Source organism: Neoarius graeffei, chromosome 10, assembly GCF_027579695.1.
Source record: "Neoarius graeffei isolate fNeoGra1 chromosome 10, fNeoGra1.pri, whole genome shotgun sequence".
Taxonomy (NCBI): domain Eukaryota; kingdom Metazoa; phylum Chordata; class Actinopteri; order Siluriformes; family Ariidae; genus Neoarius; species Neoarius graeffei.
Genome location: NC_083578.1, coordinates 7,690,960 through 7,707,712, shown reverse-complemented (window position 1 = coordinate 7,707,712; position 16,753 = coordinate 7,690,960). Strand labels below are relative to the sequence as shown.

At 39.0% G+C, this 16,753-nt stretch overlaps 1 protein-coding gene across 1 annotated transcript in view; it reads right to left on the bottom strand.

Annotated features, from left to right (window-relative positions):
- The window catches only part of LOC132892402 (phytanoyl-CoA hydroxylase-interacting protein), a 37,526-nt gene extending 21,006 nt beyond the window's left edge, over positions 1 to 16,520 (bottom strand). The window contains exons 1-2 of the mRNA XM_060930663.1: positions 16,459 to 16,520; positions 4,735 to 4,914 (exon numbers count right to left, since the gene is read on the bottom strand). Of these exons, the coding sequence (XP_060786646.1) occupies positions 4,735 to 4,911 (177 nt within the window). The 5' untranslated portion in view covers positions 4,912 to 4,914; positions 16,459 to 16,520. The remainder of the gene's footprint in view (positions 1 to 4,734; positions 4,915 to 16,458) is intronic.
- Between the last annotated feature and the right edge of the window lie 233 nt (positions 16,521 to 16,753).

The following is a 16,753-nucleotide window of genomic DNA, read 5'->3' as shown; positions in this document are numbered from 1 at the left end:
GCATGATCAAAAGTGGAACAAAGTCTCGCTACCACAAGATAACGCGCAATTTCATAAGACTCTTTACTGGCTGTTTGTGCTTTCTGTGGTGTACAGTAAGTTTGTAAATGAATGTTATGCGCTCTTTTATCATCGTGGGAATTGATTATAGCTCTAAATAAATATTGAAGTTTTTTAAAGAATCCGTATAACTTTATTTGTACGCCCGTATACTACGTTTATTGAATCAAATCCGTATAAAATACGGACATTCCGTATAGGTTGACATGTACGCTATATAGTGAGTAGGGAGCGATTTCGGACACAGGGAAACATCTGCCAACGTTGTCAAAAGACGCGCACACCCTCTTTCGAATGCTGATGTAATCAAGCCGGAAGTTTTGTTTGTTTTGATAGCGATCAGGAAAGTTTGAAAAAAGTAGGCAGTAATCGTCATTTAAACTCGTTTTTGTGCAATACTTCATTTGGAAAACAGTTTTCAAAATGGCGGCACTGACACCTGGCTGACACTTTACGTTTCGAAGTCTCGCACAAGTCTCGTGAAGATTGCGCGGATAAGCGACGCCTGCCATGGACCAAACGAACTAAATTCAACACGGCTAAAAACCGAATAGGCCGATAAGTATAATATTTAATTGCAATTAGTTGCCAATACGATTCATGATATAAGGTTACTAAAACCGAAAACGTAATTGAATAACACGTTAATTAAGAAATAAAGCAAGTTTAAAAATGACTTCAGTTCTCCTTTAAATCAATACAAAGTACTTTGTATCTGGTGCATCTTTCAGTTCTTTTTAAATCAAGGCTGAATGCTTTCTTCTTTGCCGCGGCCTTTTATTAAATCAAATTTGAGACTTTTGATTTGATTTCTTTCAGTCCGACTGCAATGCATGATGGGATATATTGCTTCAGTTAGTGACCATCGTTGTACACTACTTTTCATGATGCATTGTGGGATACTTTGAGTGCACTATATAGGGTGTAAATAATCCTCACTAAGGTTTCGGACAGCACTACAAAATGGCGAACTCACTACTTAGTCCACTAAATAGTGAGCAGTGAGTGAGTTCGGACACAGGGATTAACTGATCAATAATGTTCATAAGATGACAACATTTTTATCATATTAATTTCAAGAGAGGAAAAACTTGTTTAATGATGGACATATCATTAATTATTCTATCCACATTCACTGGATATGAGTAATCGTGTGCTGTGATTGGCTACTCTACTACTAGAATATTAGCTCATATACCGTGAGTAGAGAAAAACAAAATGGCGGAGCGTGTTGCTGAAACAATCGAGGATGAAATAAAAACTATACTCGAAAACAAAACCCAAAAAAATACAAAAAAAGCCAAAAACAATATATGGAATAAAAGTATTTGCTAGTAAGAGCATATCTTTTTTTTATTTTTCAAAAATTATTATTATTATCGCATTTTTCACAACCTGTCATTTCACTGGTTTGTTTACATTCTAAGCGGAAATTATTTTGTCGCACATTTTCTATAAAGTTTTTATTTCTCGAATTTGCAAAAAATTAAAATAAAAATGATTCGTTTTTCCAAATCCAGTGAATGTGGATAGAATAAAACAGTTATTCCACTCAATCTTGTCATACATGGATTATATGAGCTCATGTACGACTCGATTTCATGGAATAAGTGTTAAATGTAACCATAAATGGATAAAAAATTATGACGTGCTCTTATTTATTAGTAATTATGAGTTTAGTGTTGACAGATTGTTGTGGTTTAAGCAGAAGAAAACATTTCACTTGCTGTTTAAAAATGAAAATTGTGAGACGTTAGATGAAAGGTGAAGAAAACAGGATGGGGAGATATATACAGTTTGGTCCATAAATATTTGGACAGAGACAACATTTTTCTAATTTTGGTTCTGTACATTACCAGAATGAATTTTGAACAAGACAATTCAGATGCAGTTGAAGTTCAGACTTTCAGCTTTAATTCAGTGGGTTGAACAAAATGATTGCATAAAAATGTGAGGAACTAAAGCATTTTTTAAACACAATCCCTTCATTTCAGGGGCTCAAAAGTAATTGGACAAATTACATCACACACACACATCACATTATCTCTAGCCGCTTTATCCTTCTACAGGGTCGCAGGCAAGCTGGAGCCTATCCCAGCTGACTACGGGCGAAAGGCGGGGTACACCCTGGACAAGTCGCCAGGTCATCACAGGGCTGACACATAGACACAGACAACCATTCACACTCACATTCACACCTACGGTCAATTTAGAGTCACCAGTTAACCTAACCTGCATGTCTTTGGACTGTGGGGGAAACCGGAGCACCCGGAGGAAACCCACGCGGACACGGGGAGAACATGCAAACTCCACACAGAAAGGCCCTCGCCGGCCCCGGGGCTCGAACCCAGGACCTTCTTGCTGTGAGGCGACAGCGCTAACCACTACACCACCGTGCCGCCCTTTGGACAAATTAAATAATTGTAAATAAAATGTTCATTTCTAATACTTGGTTGAAAACCCTTTGTTGGCAAAGACTGCCTGAAGTCTTGAACTCATGGACATCACCAGACGCTGTGTTTCCTCCTTTTTAATGCTGTGCCAGGCCTTTACTGCAGCGGTTTTCAGTTGCTGTTTGTTTGTGGGCCTTTCTGTCTGAAGTTTAGTCTTTAACAAGTGAAATGCATGCTCAATTGGGTTGAGATCAGGTGACTGACTTGGCCATTAAAGAATATTCCACTTCTTTGCTTTAATAAACTCCTGGGTTGCTTTGGCTTTATGTTTTGGGTCTTTGTCCATCTGTATTATGAAACGCTGACCAATCAGTTTGGCTGGATTTGAGCACACAGTATGTCTCTGAATACCTCAGAATTCATCCGGCTGCTTCTGTCCTGTGTCACATCATCAATAAACACTAGTGACCCAGTGCCACTGGCAGCCATGCATGCCCAAGCCATCACACTGCCTCCGCCGTGTTTTACAGATGATGTGGTATGCTTTGGATCATGAGCTGTACCACGCCTTCACCATACTTTTTTCTTTCCATCATTCTGGTAGAGGTTGATCTTGGTTTCATCTGTCCAAAGAATGTTCTTCCAGAACTGTGCTGGCTTTTTTAGATGTTTTTTAGCAAAGTCCAATCTAGACTTTTTATTCTTGAGGCTTATGAATGGCTTGCACCGTGCAGTGAACCCTCTGTATTTACTTTCATACAGTCTTCTCTTTATGGTAGATTTGGATATTGATACGCCTACCTCCTGGAGAGTGTTGTTCACTTGGTTGGCTGTTGTGAAGGGGTTTCTCTTCACCATGGAAATTATTCTGCGATCATCCACCACTGTTGTCTTCTGTGGGCGTCCAGGTCTTTTTGCATTGATGAGTTCACCAGTGCTTTCTTTCTTTCTCAGGATGTACCAAACTGTAGATTTTGCCACTCCTAATATTGTAGCAATTTCTCGGATGGGTTTTTTCTGTTTTCGCAGCTTAAGGATGGCTTGTTTCACCTGCATGGAGAGCTCCTTTGACCGCATGTTTTCTTCACAGCAAAATCTTCCAAATGCAAGCACCACACCTCAAATCAACTCCAGGCCTTTTATCTGTTTAATTGAGAATGACATAACGAAGGAATTGCCCACACCTGCCCATGTAATAGCCTTGGAGTCAACTGTCCAATTACTTTTGACCCCTTTAAAAACAGGGTGGCACATGTTAAGGAGCTTCATCCCTTCATCCAGTTTTAATGTGGATACCCTCAAATGAAAGCTGAAAGTCTGGACTTTATGTCCATGTCCATTATATAACTATAACTTGAATATGTTTCAGTAAACAGGTAAAAAAAACAAAATTTGTGTCAGTGTCCAAATATATATGGACCTAACTGTATACACACACACACACACACACACACACACACACACACACACACACACACAGGGAATATACACTACCGTTCAAAAGTTTGGGGTCACCCAGACAATTTTGTTTTTTCCATGAAAAGTCACACTTTTATTTCCCACCATAAGTTGTAAAATGAATAGAAAATATAGTCGAGACATTTTTCTGGCCATTTTGAGCATTTAATCGACCCCACAAATGTGATGCTCCAGAAACTCAATCTGCTCAAAGGAAGGTCAGTTTTATAGCTTCTCTAAAGAGCTCAACTGTTTTCAGCTGTGCTAACATGATTGTACAAGGGTTTTCTAATCATCCATTAGCCTTCTGAGGCAATGAGCAAACACATTGTACCATTAGAACACTGGAGTGAGAGTTGCTGGAAATGGGCCTCTATGCACCTATGGAGATATTGCACCAAAAGCCACACATTTGCAGCTAGAATAGTCATTTACCACATTAGCAATGTATAGAGTGGATTTCTGATTAGTTTAAAGTGATCTTCATTGAAAAGAACAGTGCTTTTCTTTCAAAAATAAGGACATTTCAAAGTGACCCCAAACTTTTGAACGGTAGTGTAAACCCTAAGGATTTCATTTATTTTTTCACATTTCTATTCTTTCTTCATAAGCTACAATGTTAGTATGGGAAGAACATGTGAAGTAAGTGGGTGGGTTTTTTTTCATTAATACCCATGAACGTCATTTCTTTTTACTCCAAATTTGATTGTATATCATTTGAAGAGAACAAAAAAACATTACAGAAGGTGAACGAGAAGCTTTGTGTCAGAGTGAGGAATCTTTATGGAGGGAAAAACCCCACACTTGATCTCAATGCACTCACTCTGTGTTTGAAGCGGTTCCTCTCTCCTCCTGCTTTGCGGCTCAGGTCGATGAAATAGTGTGTCACGCGTCCTGCATCCTCTGGGGTCATCTCCCAGGCAACGTGGAATGAGTCACAGGTCACTTCACTGATTTGGACGTTATGGGGTGTAGAGAGGAGATCTACCACCTCGGCCATCGCCTGGAGAGAGAGAGAGAGATGTCAAGAGGTGAAAAATTACACCAGGCCAATGAAAAAGCAATCTGCCATCTTCAGAGAAAATTCAATTAACCTTTGGATGGGCGACCCATCAAACCACATCATCCTCTCTCTCTCTCTCTCTCTCTCTCTCTCTCTCACCATCAAGTACAATTTCAGTCTGCTTTTTTCTCATGATTAATAAGACCATGGTTTATGGATGAAACTTGAGTAAAATAAGTCTTTTTTTAGTATGTAAACCTGCAGAAACTGTAAAACTTGTAATTAAAAAACGTTGTCTCATTGAAAGAGAGGTTAATATAAACCCAGAGACTGATAAGGGAGTGACTGTATAGTTAAATGTAACTATAAATGGATAAAAGTTATGATGCATTCTTATTTAGAAAATGATAAATGTTTAGTGTTGGCAAATTTATGCGGTAATAAAACACCCCAGCTTGCCATTGTTCATGAAATATGAAAAAAGGAAATGTACTTGATCCTGTAGCTTTACTGGTATGTGGCTGATATAATAAAACACCGTGTCCTCTACGATTATAAATATTAGAAAAAAGGATTAGAAAAATCTGCCTTTTGGTGAATTTGCTTCATGTCACACTGAAAAAAATGAGAAAAATCCAACTTTTAATTGAAATAACAGTCAAAATTGACATTTTGAGGTGAGTATAGCTTTTTTTTTTTTTGATGACCATTCTGACTTTTGAAGGTCAACACACTTCTTCTCCATCATTTGATTTGTGTGTTGTTCTCTTATCTTTCCCACGTTGATGTTGAGGGAATTTGGCCTCTGGGTCACCTCATATTTGTTCCCCAGTTAATCAGGAAGTCATGGATTACAGCTTGAAAGTTCCTACACACTCCAATCAACTCAAAAATACTCTACAATTTAAATGTAACATGCTTCAGCTACATTGTGTTCACGAAAATTTCCGGAGGTGCCAATAATATTGAAAATATATTTCTTGATGAGGGATTTGTTTTTCTCTGAATAAATTTATTTCAATTAAAAGTTGGATTTTTCTCATTTTTTCAGCGTGAGATGAAGCGACTTCACCAAAAGGTGGATTTTTTTCTAACTCTTTTTATTAATCTTTACAAGTGGGCGGGGCAATAATTGTCGAGGGCATGGTATATGAAATATATTAATTTTATGTAAATTTTTTCTTTATATTCAATTCTATATTTAGAGAAGGTTTTATGGATGAAGCTTGAGTAAAAATGTACAGGTATGTAAAAAACTTTAAAAAAAAATAAAGAAAATGAAAGGATAAATACTAGGACTAGTGCTGCAAGATTTAAAGTAGAAAAGGAAAAAAACCCAAAATGCTATCTATTTCACATGGCTTTGATTAAAATTATTTTCTACGTTCTGAATTGGCCAGTCTATGAGCGTTTGTGCGCTTGGTTTTCCTGTGTGTGAGTATTTCTGACTCCGTGAGTGTTCATGACACGACAGGAAGAAAAGAAAAGATGATGCTTGTAATAAATACATTTATTCTTGTGGTTTATGAATTCTGACACTGCGATCAGTTCTTGCCAGCGTAAATCTGATTTTACATCTAATAATCATCGCCTTATCAAACATCACTCACAATCACAGAACCCAATTATTATTTCACTGCGAAGATGATTTCAGCAAACAAATAACAGCGAAATGATTTATTCCTCTGTGCTTGAAAAAAAATGAAGAAAGAAAGACATCAGGAGTTATGCACGCTGTTCGGTTGCAAGTAGCATAACATGTTTCGCATGGCTGATAAGTAAAATGACAAGCAACTAGAATAAATAAGAAAATTTCTCCTGTTTAGTCATTCATTTGGTTATAATTCTTGTTAAATTAATTAACGAGAGAGTTTAATGAAAATACAATGACTTTATTTGTAACTCGTAGGAGTTATAATAATGTTGGGTTGTGAATGTTGCTAACTAGTTAATGATTAGTTAGTTTAATTCGACTATAATTTAAAAAAACACATTCAAACATTCTCTATTTGTTAGTTTAAAGTTATTTTAAATTGTCATGACTGATAAATTAAGCATTTTTATGCTTTCAAACATTCACACAAACCCTGGTGGTAATTTTTATCTGTCTACATAAAAACCTTGATATATTACATATATATGAATATACAAGTTGTCCCAGTCTGTTAATCGAAGGTTACAAAGACATTTTCCCCATAAAGCTAGATTTTTTACAACACAGAAAAACATATTATTGTGGTTGTATATAAAAAAATATACATATCAAGGTTAAAGCAGTGGATTGTCATTTTTAGAGCCCTCTACTGGCTGTTAGTTGAATTACACTCAATACAAAACTTCTGTTAAATCTTCATGTGTTCAATAAGTACACATTTAGACTGTACAATTGAACAGCTTTCTTTCTGTCGGGGGGGGGGGGGTATTGCTAATTTCAGGGCCAGAAAAATATAAAACAAAGACCCAGCTACAGAGGAAACTACTGAGGTCTACCATGATACTGTAAATGAAACATAGAGGAAGAAGGTGTGTTTTTATTGAGACTGCAATTCACCTCTCAGCCAGAAGAAGGTAAGATTATTTACTGCAGCTTTAAGGACACAATAGGTTTTAATTTCTAGCTCACGCTAGAGTTTACACAGAACGGTGCAGAAAACAAAAAACATCCAGCGAGTGATAGTTTATGACGAGTGAACTCAGATGTTTGAGCTGACAGGAAGACTATGGTAACTCAAATAACCACTCTTTACAACCGTGGTGAGCAGAAAAGCATCTCAGGACACAATGAACCTTGAGGAGGATGTTGGCTACAACAGCAGAACACCTAATCTGATTGGACACACATCGGACACAGAGTCCAAACGTCGCATGGTCAGATAAATCTATGACATAATTTGTGGTCCTAGTGATGAGGTTTGGATGAGGTCCTGGTGAGTGGGTCCAATCTATTATTTATTTATTTATTTATTTATATTGATCTAGATACATAAATAGATACGAACCCACAATGCCACATCCTGAATCATATGGTATCTTTGTAAATTTGATCTTTGTAATAAAAGTCTTAAAACCTCTAATATGGATCAGATTTAGTTCCAGATAATGGCTGAGCAGGATACGGTTTAAAATAGCACCTTTGGGACACTTTAATTGAATTTATGTGAGTCTGTGCTGATAATAGACGGTTGTGAACGTCTCTGGTTTGGCTGTGATTGTTCCTAAAATCCTAATTACGTAAAGAAATGGAAGAATGTTGTTCTTTGTGCAGCAAATAGCTATTATGGATAACTGTTCCACTCAGCAGGAAGTGATACAGCATCTCTCTCTTTCTGCCTAAGTGAGAATTGAACCTTCACATCGTATCAAATCCTCTCTGTTTCAACACCCAGCTCCTCTGAATGCTCAGAATGTTCTGTAACGCGAGTGTGTGTCCTCTGTCCTGCCATTCCAGTCCATCGCTCTCGTTTCACAGAAGGATGATTAGTGACAGCGGTGTAGCGGAGGTGATAGCATGCATTATGGGAGTGTGAAAGAGTCCTCACACACACATGCACACGAAACCTATTATCACACACTCCACACAGTGAGAGGGACTTTGAATTATAGCCACCTCTCTCTGTCCTTTTTCCCTCTCTGAGGTCATTCGCTCCATAAACCCAGACATAAAGCTCAATATTTCACACACTGCGGCTCCGCCCACACCTCAGCACACTTCGGTTATGTAAAACACACAAGCTGCACTTGTAACTACCCCCCCCAAAAAAAAAGAGATCGTCACATTATCTCCAATTAGCTTAAAACTCTGATACAACAATTATATAAAAGCTGTAACATGACTAGAAATAAAACACACGCAGTTTTTCAATCAGTCAAGACTTGTTTAGCGTCTCAAGTCAGCTTTAGTTTTGTCGTGGAGCGACAACGTTAATGTTGCTAACAAGTAATGGAAGCTTATCGCTTATCGCTAGCAGTTTAGCACAGCAAACTACGAATCATCACAAACTCACCTCAAAGGATGTCATTTGGCTCACAAACTTGAGTTGTACATAAATATTGTTATAACATTGCAGAATATGCTAACGGGATCCATATGATTATCACTACATCACTGTTACGCTAAAGATTTAGCCAAGAATTGGGTTCTGTTAGCAGTTCGTTCTATTTCGCGCAGTTAATCTTTTTACAAGCCTTGGAAACATGAGTCAGTAGAACACGTGTTTTCTTTTTGTGTGTGTGTGTGTGTGTCAAACAAAATGGAGGATCTGCTAGTTATTAATTAGTTCTTACGCCAGAGTATTGCTTAGCCAGTTTCCAAAAGAAAAAAAAGCTAGCTGCATGTCAGACTAAGAAGTTTGCACTTAAAAAAAAGGGAAAAGAAAAAAAAACCTTGATTTTTTTAAACAGCATTCTGAAAATCTAGTTTGCTAACATTCATATAGGTTATATGATTAATTAAATTTAGCTAGCTACACTATACACTACCGTTCAAAAGTTTGGGGTCACTTTGAAATGTCCTTATTTTTGAAAGAAAAGCACTGTTCTTTTCAATGAAGATCACTTTAAACTAATCAGAAATCCACTCTATACATTGCTAATGTGGTAAATGACTATTCTAGCTGCAAATGTGTGGTTTTTGGTGCAATATCTCCATAGGTGTATAGAGGCCCATTTCCAGCAACTCTCACTCCAGTGTTCTAATGGTACAATGTGTTTGCTCATTGCCTCAGAAGGCTAATGGATGATTAGAAAACCCTTGTACAATCATGTTAGCACAGCTGAAAACAGTTTAGCTCTTTAGCCCATGTTTACATTAGACCGTATCAGCGGATCATCAGATTAACGTTTTTAAAACGATTAGTGTGCACACAGCAACACCAATACATGATTTGCGTGCACACAGCAATACCAATACACGGATACGCTCGGCTCCGCAGGCATCCTGCGCTCCAAATCACTCCGCCCTGAACAGCGAATGCCCTCTGGAGGGTGCGCACTCCGGCCCTGCGCAGCTCACAGAGCGCGCGAGTGAAGTGCATGAGCAGTGATTCGGGACTGAGCCGCTGTGTGTGTGATCCCAGCGCATATCACTTACCACTTGCAAGTGGAAGGATGGCAAGCCCAAAGACAATCATAACTACACAATGGGCAGTATTTGCAGTATTTTCATACTTTTATACTCTTTAATGAAAGGTGATACAAGGCGGAAGTCCGCGCCGTTTTTCAGCAGTCGCGTCACATGACCAACGCCAGCGAATCAGGAAGGTGGATGTCACAGTGACGTTGTCCAATGAGACGCCAGCTAGAGCTCAGCACAGCGTATCCGCGTATTCTCAATGTTTACACAGCACCGGAGCTGACACGATCTGGATTGAATACGTGGACGCTGGCGGATTCCCGTTTCCCGGCGTTTCCAGGCGGTTTAATGTAAACGGACAGTGCATCCGCGAAGAAAACGAGACAGATACGGTCTAATGTAAACGTAGCCTTAGAGAAGCTATAAAACTGACCTTCCTTTGAGCAGATTGAGTTTCTGGAGCATCACATTTGTGGGGTCGATTAAATGCTCAAAATGGCCAGAAAAATGTCTTGACTATATTTTCTATTCGTTTTACAACTTATGGTGGGAAATAAAAGTGTGACTTTTCATGGAAAACACAAAATTGTCTGGGTGACCCCAAACTTTTGAACGGTAGTGTAAAATTAGCAAAAGTAGCATCATGCATCCATGAGTCATGCTTTATCTGCTAATTAAAATAACAACTAATAATACTTTAAAAAAAAAGAAGTTATGTTAGGTTTCATTAGCATTCAATCTGCTGAGCTTAGCCGCTAAGCTTGGTTTGTCTTGTTTACAACCAACAGACAAGAAAAAAAAAAAGCTGCATAATTTGTTGGATTTTATAAATACAATTAACAGAAATTTATCAGATTTAGATTTAACAGATTTTATCACCGTTTAACTAATTACAAGATAATCCTACTATTAGGAAATGTAGCTAGCTCTCACTAGTTTGCTAACAGCTTTGCTAGGTACATTACTAGCTCAGCTAAACAACAAACTGCAGCTAGCTTTTCTGTGGTGGAAAACTTTGAATGTTTATCGTTTTCCCCGTGAGAATTTGGACGCTGTTTGAATCTCATATCAAGACTAGCGTTACACCGGCATTACACCAAGATGGCTGCTAATGTTGTGTCATTAGCATATGTTTTTATAGACAGTAATGTGTGAGAAACTATGTAAGCTCGTCTGTTGGAGATTTTTGGGTAAATTTGTGCTAATATTCAGTAGTAGCTGTAATCCTGACTGAGTCATAACATTTGGATTGAGGAGGAGTGTGTGTGTGTGTGTGTGTGTGTGTGTAAGACATCATTCAATCAAAGCTGTGTAGAGTTTATGAGCTAATAAACATCTGTCCTCCAATTATTTCTTGGGAATAGTGTAGCACTGCAGTGCTAACGCCATGGTAACACCGTAGTAACGCCATGGTAATGTTGTGGTAACACCGTGGCAACCCTATGGCAACGTGGGTTCAGTGTCATGGAAACAGCATCCTCTCCTGTGCTCTCTCTCTTTGAGTTAATGTAGGGCACTATAAAATTCTCCAAGGACTTGTATCAAAGCCCTAAATTTTCACTCACACACACACACACACACACTCACACACACACACACACACACACACACCTGCTCTATTTTCATTTCATTTGATAAAAATCACTTTTAGAAAGCTTTGTTTTGCCCGTTTCTCTAGGCACGTGTTCACCTCAACGTTTATTAAAATAGGAAAGCACTCAGACATTTAACTCCATAATTATTGGCACCCTCCTACATATGACCATAGATGGAGCTGCAAGATAACGACCCGGAACATACATGTAAATCAACCCTGAAATGGACGTGGGACATTCAGTCTCTGGATTTGCATCTCACTGAAACTCCTTGGTCTGACTTGATGATACATTTGACACGCACAAACAAACATGTAAACAGTTTAAACGGATTAATAATTAAATCATTAAAAGGAGCCTCATGATCCTCTATGCATGTCTCCAAGCTTGTCTGGACTTCACTCAATTTTAAAAAAATGACTGAACTAAAATCTAAAAAATGTTGCTTCTTTTAAAATTACATGTGTAAAAAAAGTTAAATTGTTGAATGATACACTACAAGACCAAAAGTTTGTGGACACCTAACCATCACACCCATATGTCCTTCTTGAACATCTCATTCCAGATTTATTCCCCTTCCTTGTTATAATAAGCTCCACTCTGAGGTCTGGGAAGGCTTTCTACCAGATTTTTGGGGCGTCGCTGTGGGGATTAGTGATAATTCAGCTATAAAATCATTAGTGAGATCAGGTACTGATGTTGGGGTGTTGAAGACGCTCCAGTTCCTGTTCATCCCAAAGATGTTCACTGGAGTTCTTCCACTCGAACCTTAACACACCATGATTTCATGAAGATCACTTTGTGTCATGCTGGAACAGGTTTGAGTATCTTAGTTGGAAAGCAGTTAAGGGAAATTGTAAATCTTCAATATGCAAATACATTCTATATAAATGTGTGCTTCCAACTTTGTGGCAACAGTTTGAAGAAGAAGCTTGTGATGGTCAGGGACGCACATAGTTATGGCCGTATAGTGTATTTAAATTGTATGGACTTTTTTATGATTGAAAAAATATTATAATAGAATAATAAAACACCCCAATATCACTCACTGCATGACATCTATCTATCTACACTACCGTTCAAAAGTTTGGGGTCACCCAGACAATTTTGTGTTTTCCATGAAAAGTCACACTTTTATTTCCCACCATAAGTTGTAAAATGAATAGAAAATATAGTCAAGACATTTTTCTGGCCATTTTGAGCATTTAATCGACCCCACAAATGTGATGCTCCAGAAACTCAATCTGCTCAAAGGAAGGTCAGTTTTATAGCTTCTCTAAAGAGCTCAACTGTTTTCAGCTGTGCTAACATGATTGTACAAGGGTTTTCTAATCATCCATTAGCCTTCTGAGGCAATGAGCAAACACATTGTACCATTAGAACACTGGAGTGAGAGTTGCTGGAAATGGGCCTCTATACGCCTATGGAGATATTGCACCAAAAACCAGACGTTTGCAGCTAGAATAGTCATTTACCACATTAGCAATGTATAGAGTGGATTTCTGATTAGTTTAAAGTGATCTTCATTGAAAAGAACACTGCTTTTCTTTCAAAAATAAGGACATTTCAAAGTGACCCCAAACTTTTGAACGGTAGTCTGTCTATCTATCTATCTATCTATCTATCTATCTATCTATCTATCTATCTATCTATCTACTTGGGGTTTTTTTTTTGTGTGTGTGTGTGTGTGTGTGTGTGTGTGTGTGTGTGTGTGCGCGCGTGTGCATGTGTGCTTGTTTATGTATTTATTTATGTATTTATTTGCAATGTAAAATTGAGAAAAAGTGCACTAAATAAAATATATGAAACAAATTTAATACTAATTTTCTAAACATTTGCCTTCCCTTAGTTTGTATGTGAAAGACTGTATGCTAATGTACCTAATTTTTACTATTTTATCCAAAAAAAAAGAATGATATAATTCCAATAAGGCTAAAGTGAGACCGAATATTGCAACTGAGCGGAATTAAAAGTTGCTCAGAGGATGTGAAAGAGGGTGGAGGTAATAAGAGGATACACATGAGGTGAAAAAAGGGCGTACAAGTTAATAAAAATATTTATATCACTTTCAGAAACGGTGTGTAAACTGTTAAACCAATACCATATCAGTTTGTGACACTCGGCTGTGTTACATTAAACGCACAAGCGGTTCTTTGGAATGAAAGCAATACTTAGCAAACACAAACAGATCATTTTCGTGAACAGTTTGTCAGTACATATCAGAAGTTGTACACATGAAATAAACTAATGATAGCACTAATTATATTATCGTCATCCCACAGTCACAACACTCAGGAAGACGCGCAATGAACAGTTCAGGGTGACATCGCGCACAGGAGACTTTTATGTAACGTTTATGGAAGGAGTCTCCAGTGTCAGCTCTTTATAACAATCAGAGATAAATAAAGCTGGAACTTTTTCTTTACACTTCACAGTTTCTCTGTAACATAACAAGCTGCGTTATTTTTTTCTTAGTAACTTCAAAAGAGAGAAACAAAGAAAGGCTGGTGAGGGGAATGACTCTTTATAGCTGCCCTAACATAAGTGATAACAGGAGCTAACAAGTTTCAAGGAACTTTAAATGTAACTGTAAACGGATAAAAAGCATGACATGTTTGTTCAGGCGGCACGGTGGTGTAGTGGTTAGCGCTGTCGCCTCACAGCAAGAAGGTCCTGGGTTCGAGCCCCGGGGCCGGCGAGGGCCTTTCTGTGTGGAGTTTGCATGTTCTCCCCGTGTCCGCGTGGGTTTCCTCCGGGTGCTCCGGTTTCCCCCACAGTCCAAAGACATGCAGGTTAGGTTAACTGGTGACTCTAAATTGACTGTAGGTGTGAATGTGAGTGTGAATGGTTGTCTGTGTCTATGTGTCAGCCCTGTGATGACCTGGCGACTTGTCCAGGGTGTACCCCGCCTTTCGCCCATAGTCAGCTGGGATAGGCTCCAGCTTGCCTGCGACCCTGTAGAAGGATAAAGCGGCTAGAGATAATGAGATGAGATGAGATGTTTGTTCATAAATAGAAATGTAATACAGCCTGAACACTGGAGGTGCACGGCTTCTGGTGTCCACCAGAGGGCACTGCAGTGAGGTGCAAGGCCCTATTGTTTTCCTAAGGATTCTTCTTCTTATTATTATTATTATTATTATTTTTCTTCAAGACTTGGCCATTTTTGAGGTGGTTCCCATGGGCAAAAACTCATGAAATTTGGTACACACATCCGTCCTGGCCACTGCTACCCAGTGATAGAGGCTTGACCCCAAGTGTGTCCAGGGGACTCCATAGCACCCCCGCATGTCATTGAGACTTTTGCCTGGTATATAACTTCACCTAACCGCGCCAAATTCGGTAGGTGTTTGTGGTGCCCCAAGAAGAAAAAAAAATTGTAAGATGCATTGTATTAGTCATACTCAACAGAAAGTGAGTTATTTTTGGTTTTGTGCCCTTCGACACGTGTTACATTTTGACGTTATCCTCCGAGGCAGTTTGTTGGATTCATGTCACATTTGGTATACCGGAGGTGCTTGGGCCCTTCATCACCACTTACGGTGGTGTAGTGGTTAGCACTGTTGCCTCACAGCAAGAAGGTTCTGGGTTTGAGCCCAGCAGCCAACAGGGGCCTTTCTGTGTGGAGTTTGCATGTTCTTCCCGTGTCTGCGTGGGTTTCCTCCACAGTTCAAAGATATGCGGTTAGGTTAACATGGGGCAGCCTTAGTCTGAGGTGCTCTTGAGCGAGCCACCTAACCCCCAACTGTTCCCCGGTGTTCATGTGATGAATAAAGTTCTTCTGCTTCTTCTTCTTCTTCTTCTTCTTCTTCTATATTTGGTAACTTGCTTCCGTGTAAGAGGAATACAACCCTTAAGGATGTGTTGTTATAGGAAAATACTCTGGTTTGTGGCAGTAAAAGTAACTCCACTTCATCACACCAGGCTGTCGTTGACAGCATGAGACAGAGAGTTTTATTCCTTGCTTAATACGCATAGTTGTGATCTTGAAAGCCAACACACTGAACGAATGTTTGAAATGACATTCTTTTGTTTTGTTCTAAGGGTGCCTAAACTTTTGCACTGGACTGCACGTGAATGGTTTTGTCATTAAAGGAAAAGAAAGGGAGAATTTGACGTTAGAACTCTGGAATAGGAGATCTTCATAGAATTCCGACTTCAAGGAACTGTGAAGAGATGAGTTCTGGGTTCTGAAATTGGTCACGGATTTGATTTAGTACTTTGTTCTGATTGAGAGCCTTGAGATTGGATTTCGAGGCGCAGAGTGTGACTGATTCACTGAGATTGGCTTTAATCTGAATGAAACGAGAGACAGAGAGAGAGATGTATGTGTGTGTGTGTGTTATTAACGATATTGGTCAAGCCTCAGATTTCTCTTGATGGTTTCGACTCATTCGTTGTACCTGCAATGCAGCTGAGTAAAAAATGAGAAACAATTTGTTTTTTTCTCCATAAATTCTCCCCGTAGCGACCAAACAGGAAAGCCGTCTCACAGAAAAGCTCTTTAAATGTCACTGATTTGCAGCCTGAGACCTGAGAGAGAGGGGAACTGTGTGGCTTCATAAGAAAACAAAAAACAGCCATGATGTGGAAAGTACACACACACACACACACAGAAAAAAAATGAAATATTAGTGCAGACTCAGCAACCTCCGAGGAAAACAAGACAAGCACACGAGCATGAACTGATGTTTGGAGATCTTCGACTACACCTGAGCTCGGTGATAAAACATGTTACATAATAATAATAATAATAATAATAATAATAATAATAATAATAATAATAATAAAACCTCCTCCACAGATGAAGTAGTGAATGCAACAACATGCTTTGTTCTCACACACACACACACACACACACAGATAGATGAGGCTTACCTCAGTGCCTGCAGCTCTGCGATCAACAAACGCTGGACGAAGGAGTGTGAGAGACAGAGAGAGAGAGAGAGAGAGAGAGAGGCTGCTGTGGTGCTGTTGTTTGTGTCTCTGCTCTGGAGTGGAAGAAGGACGGAGGGATTACTCTCTCTCTCTCTCTCTCTCTCTCTCTCTCTCTCTCTCTACTCTGTCTGTCACACTTCCATACCCTCCTGTCTCTGAGGACCCCTCCTCTCCCAGCCCAGTGTGTGTGTGTGTGTGTGTGTGTGTGTGTGTGTGTGTAGAACTGCAAAGGGAA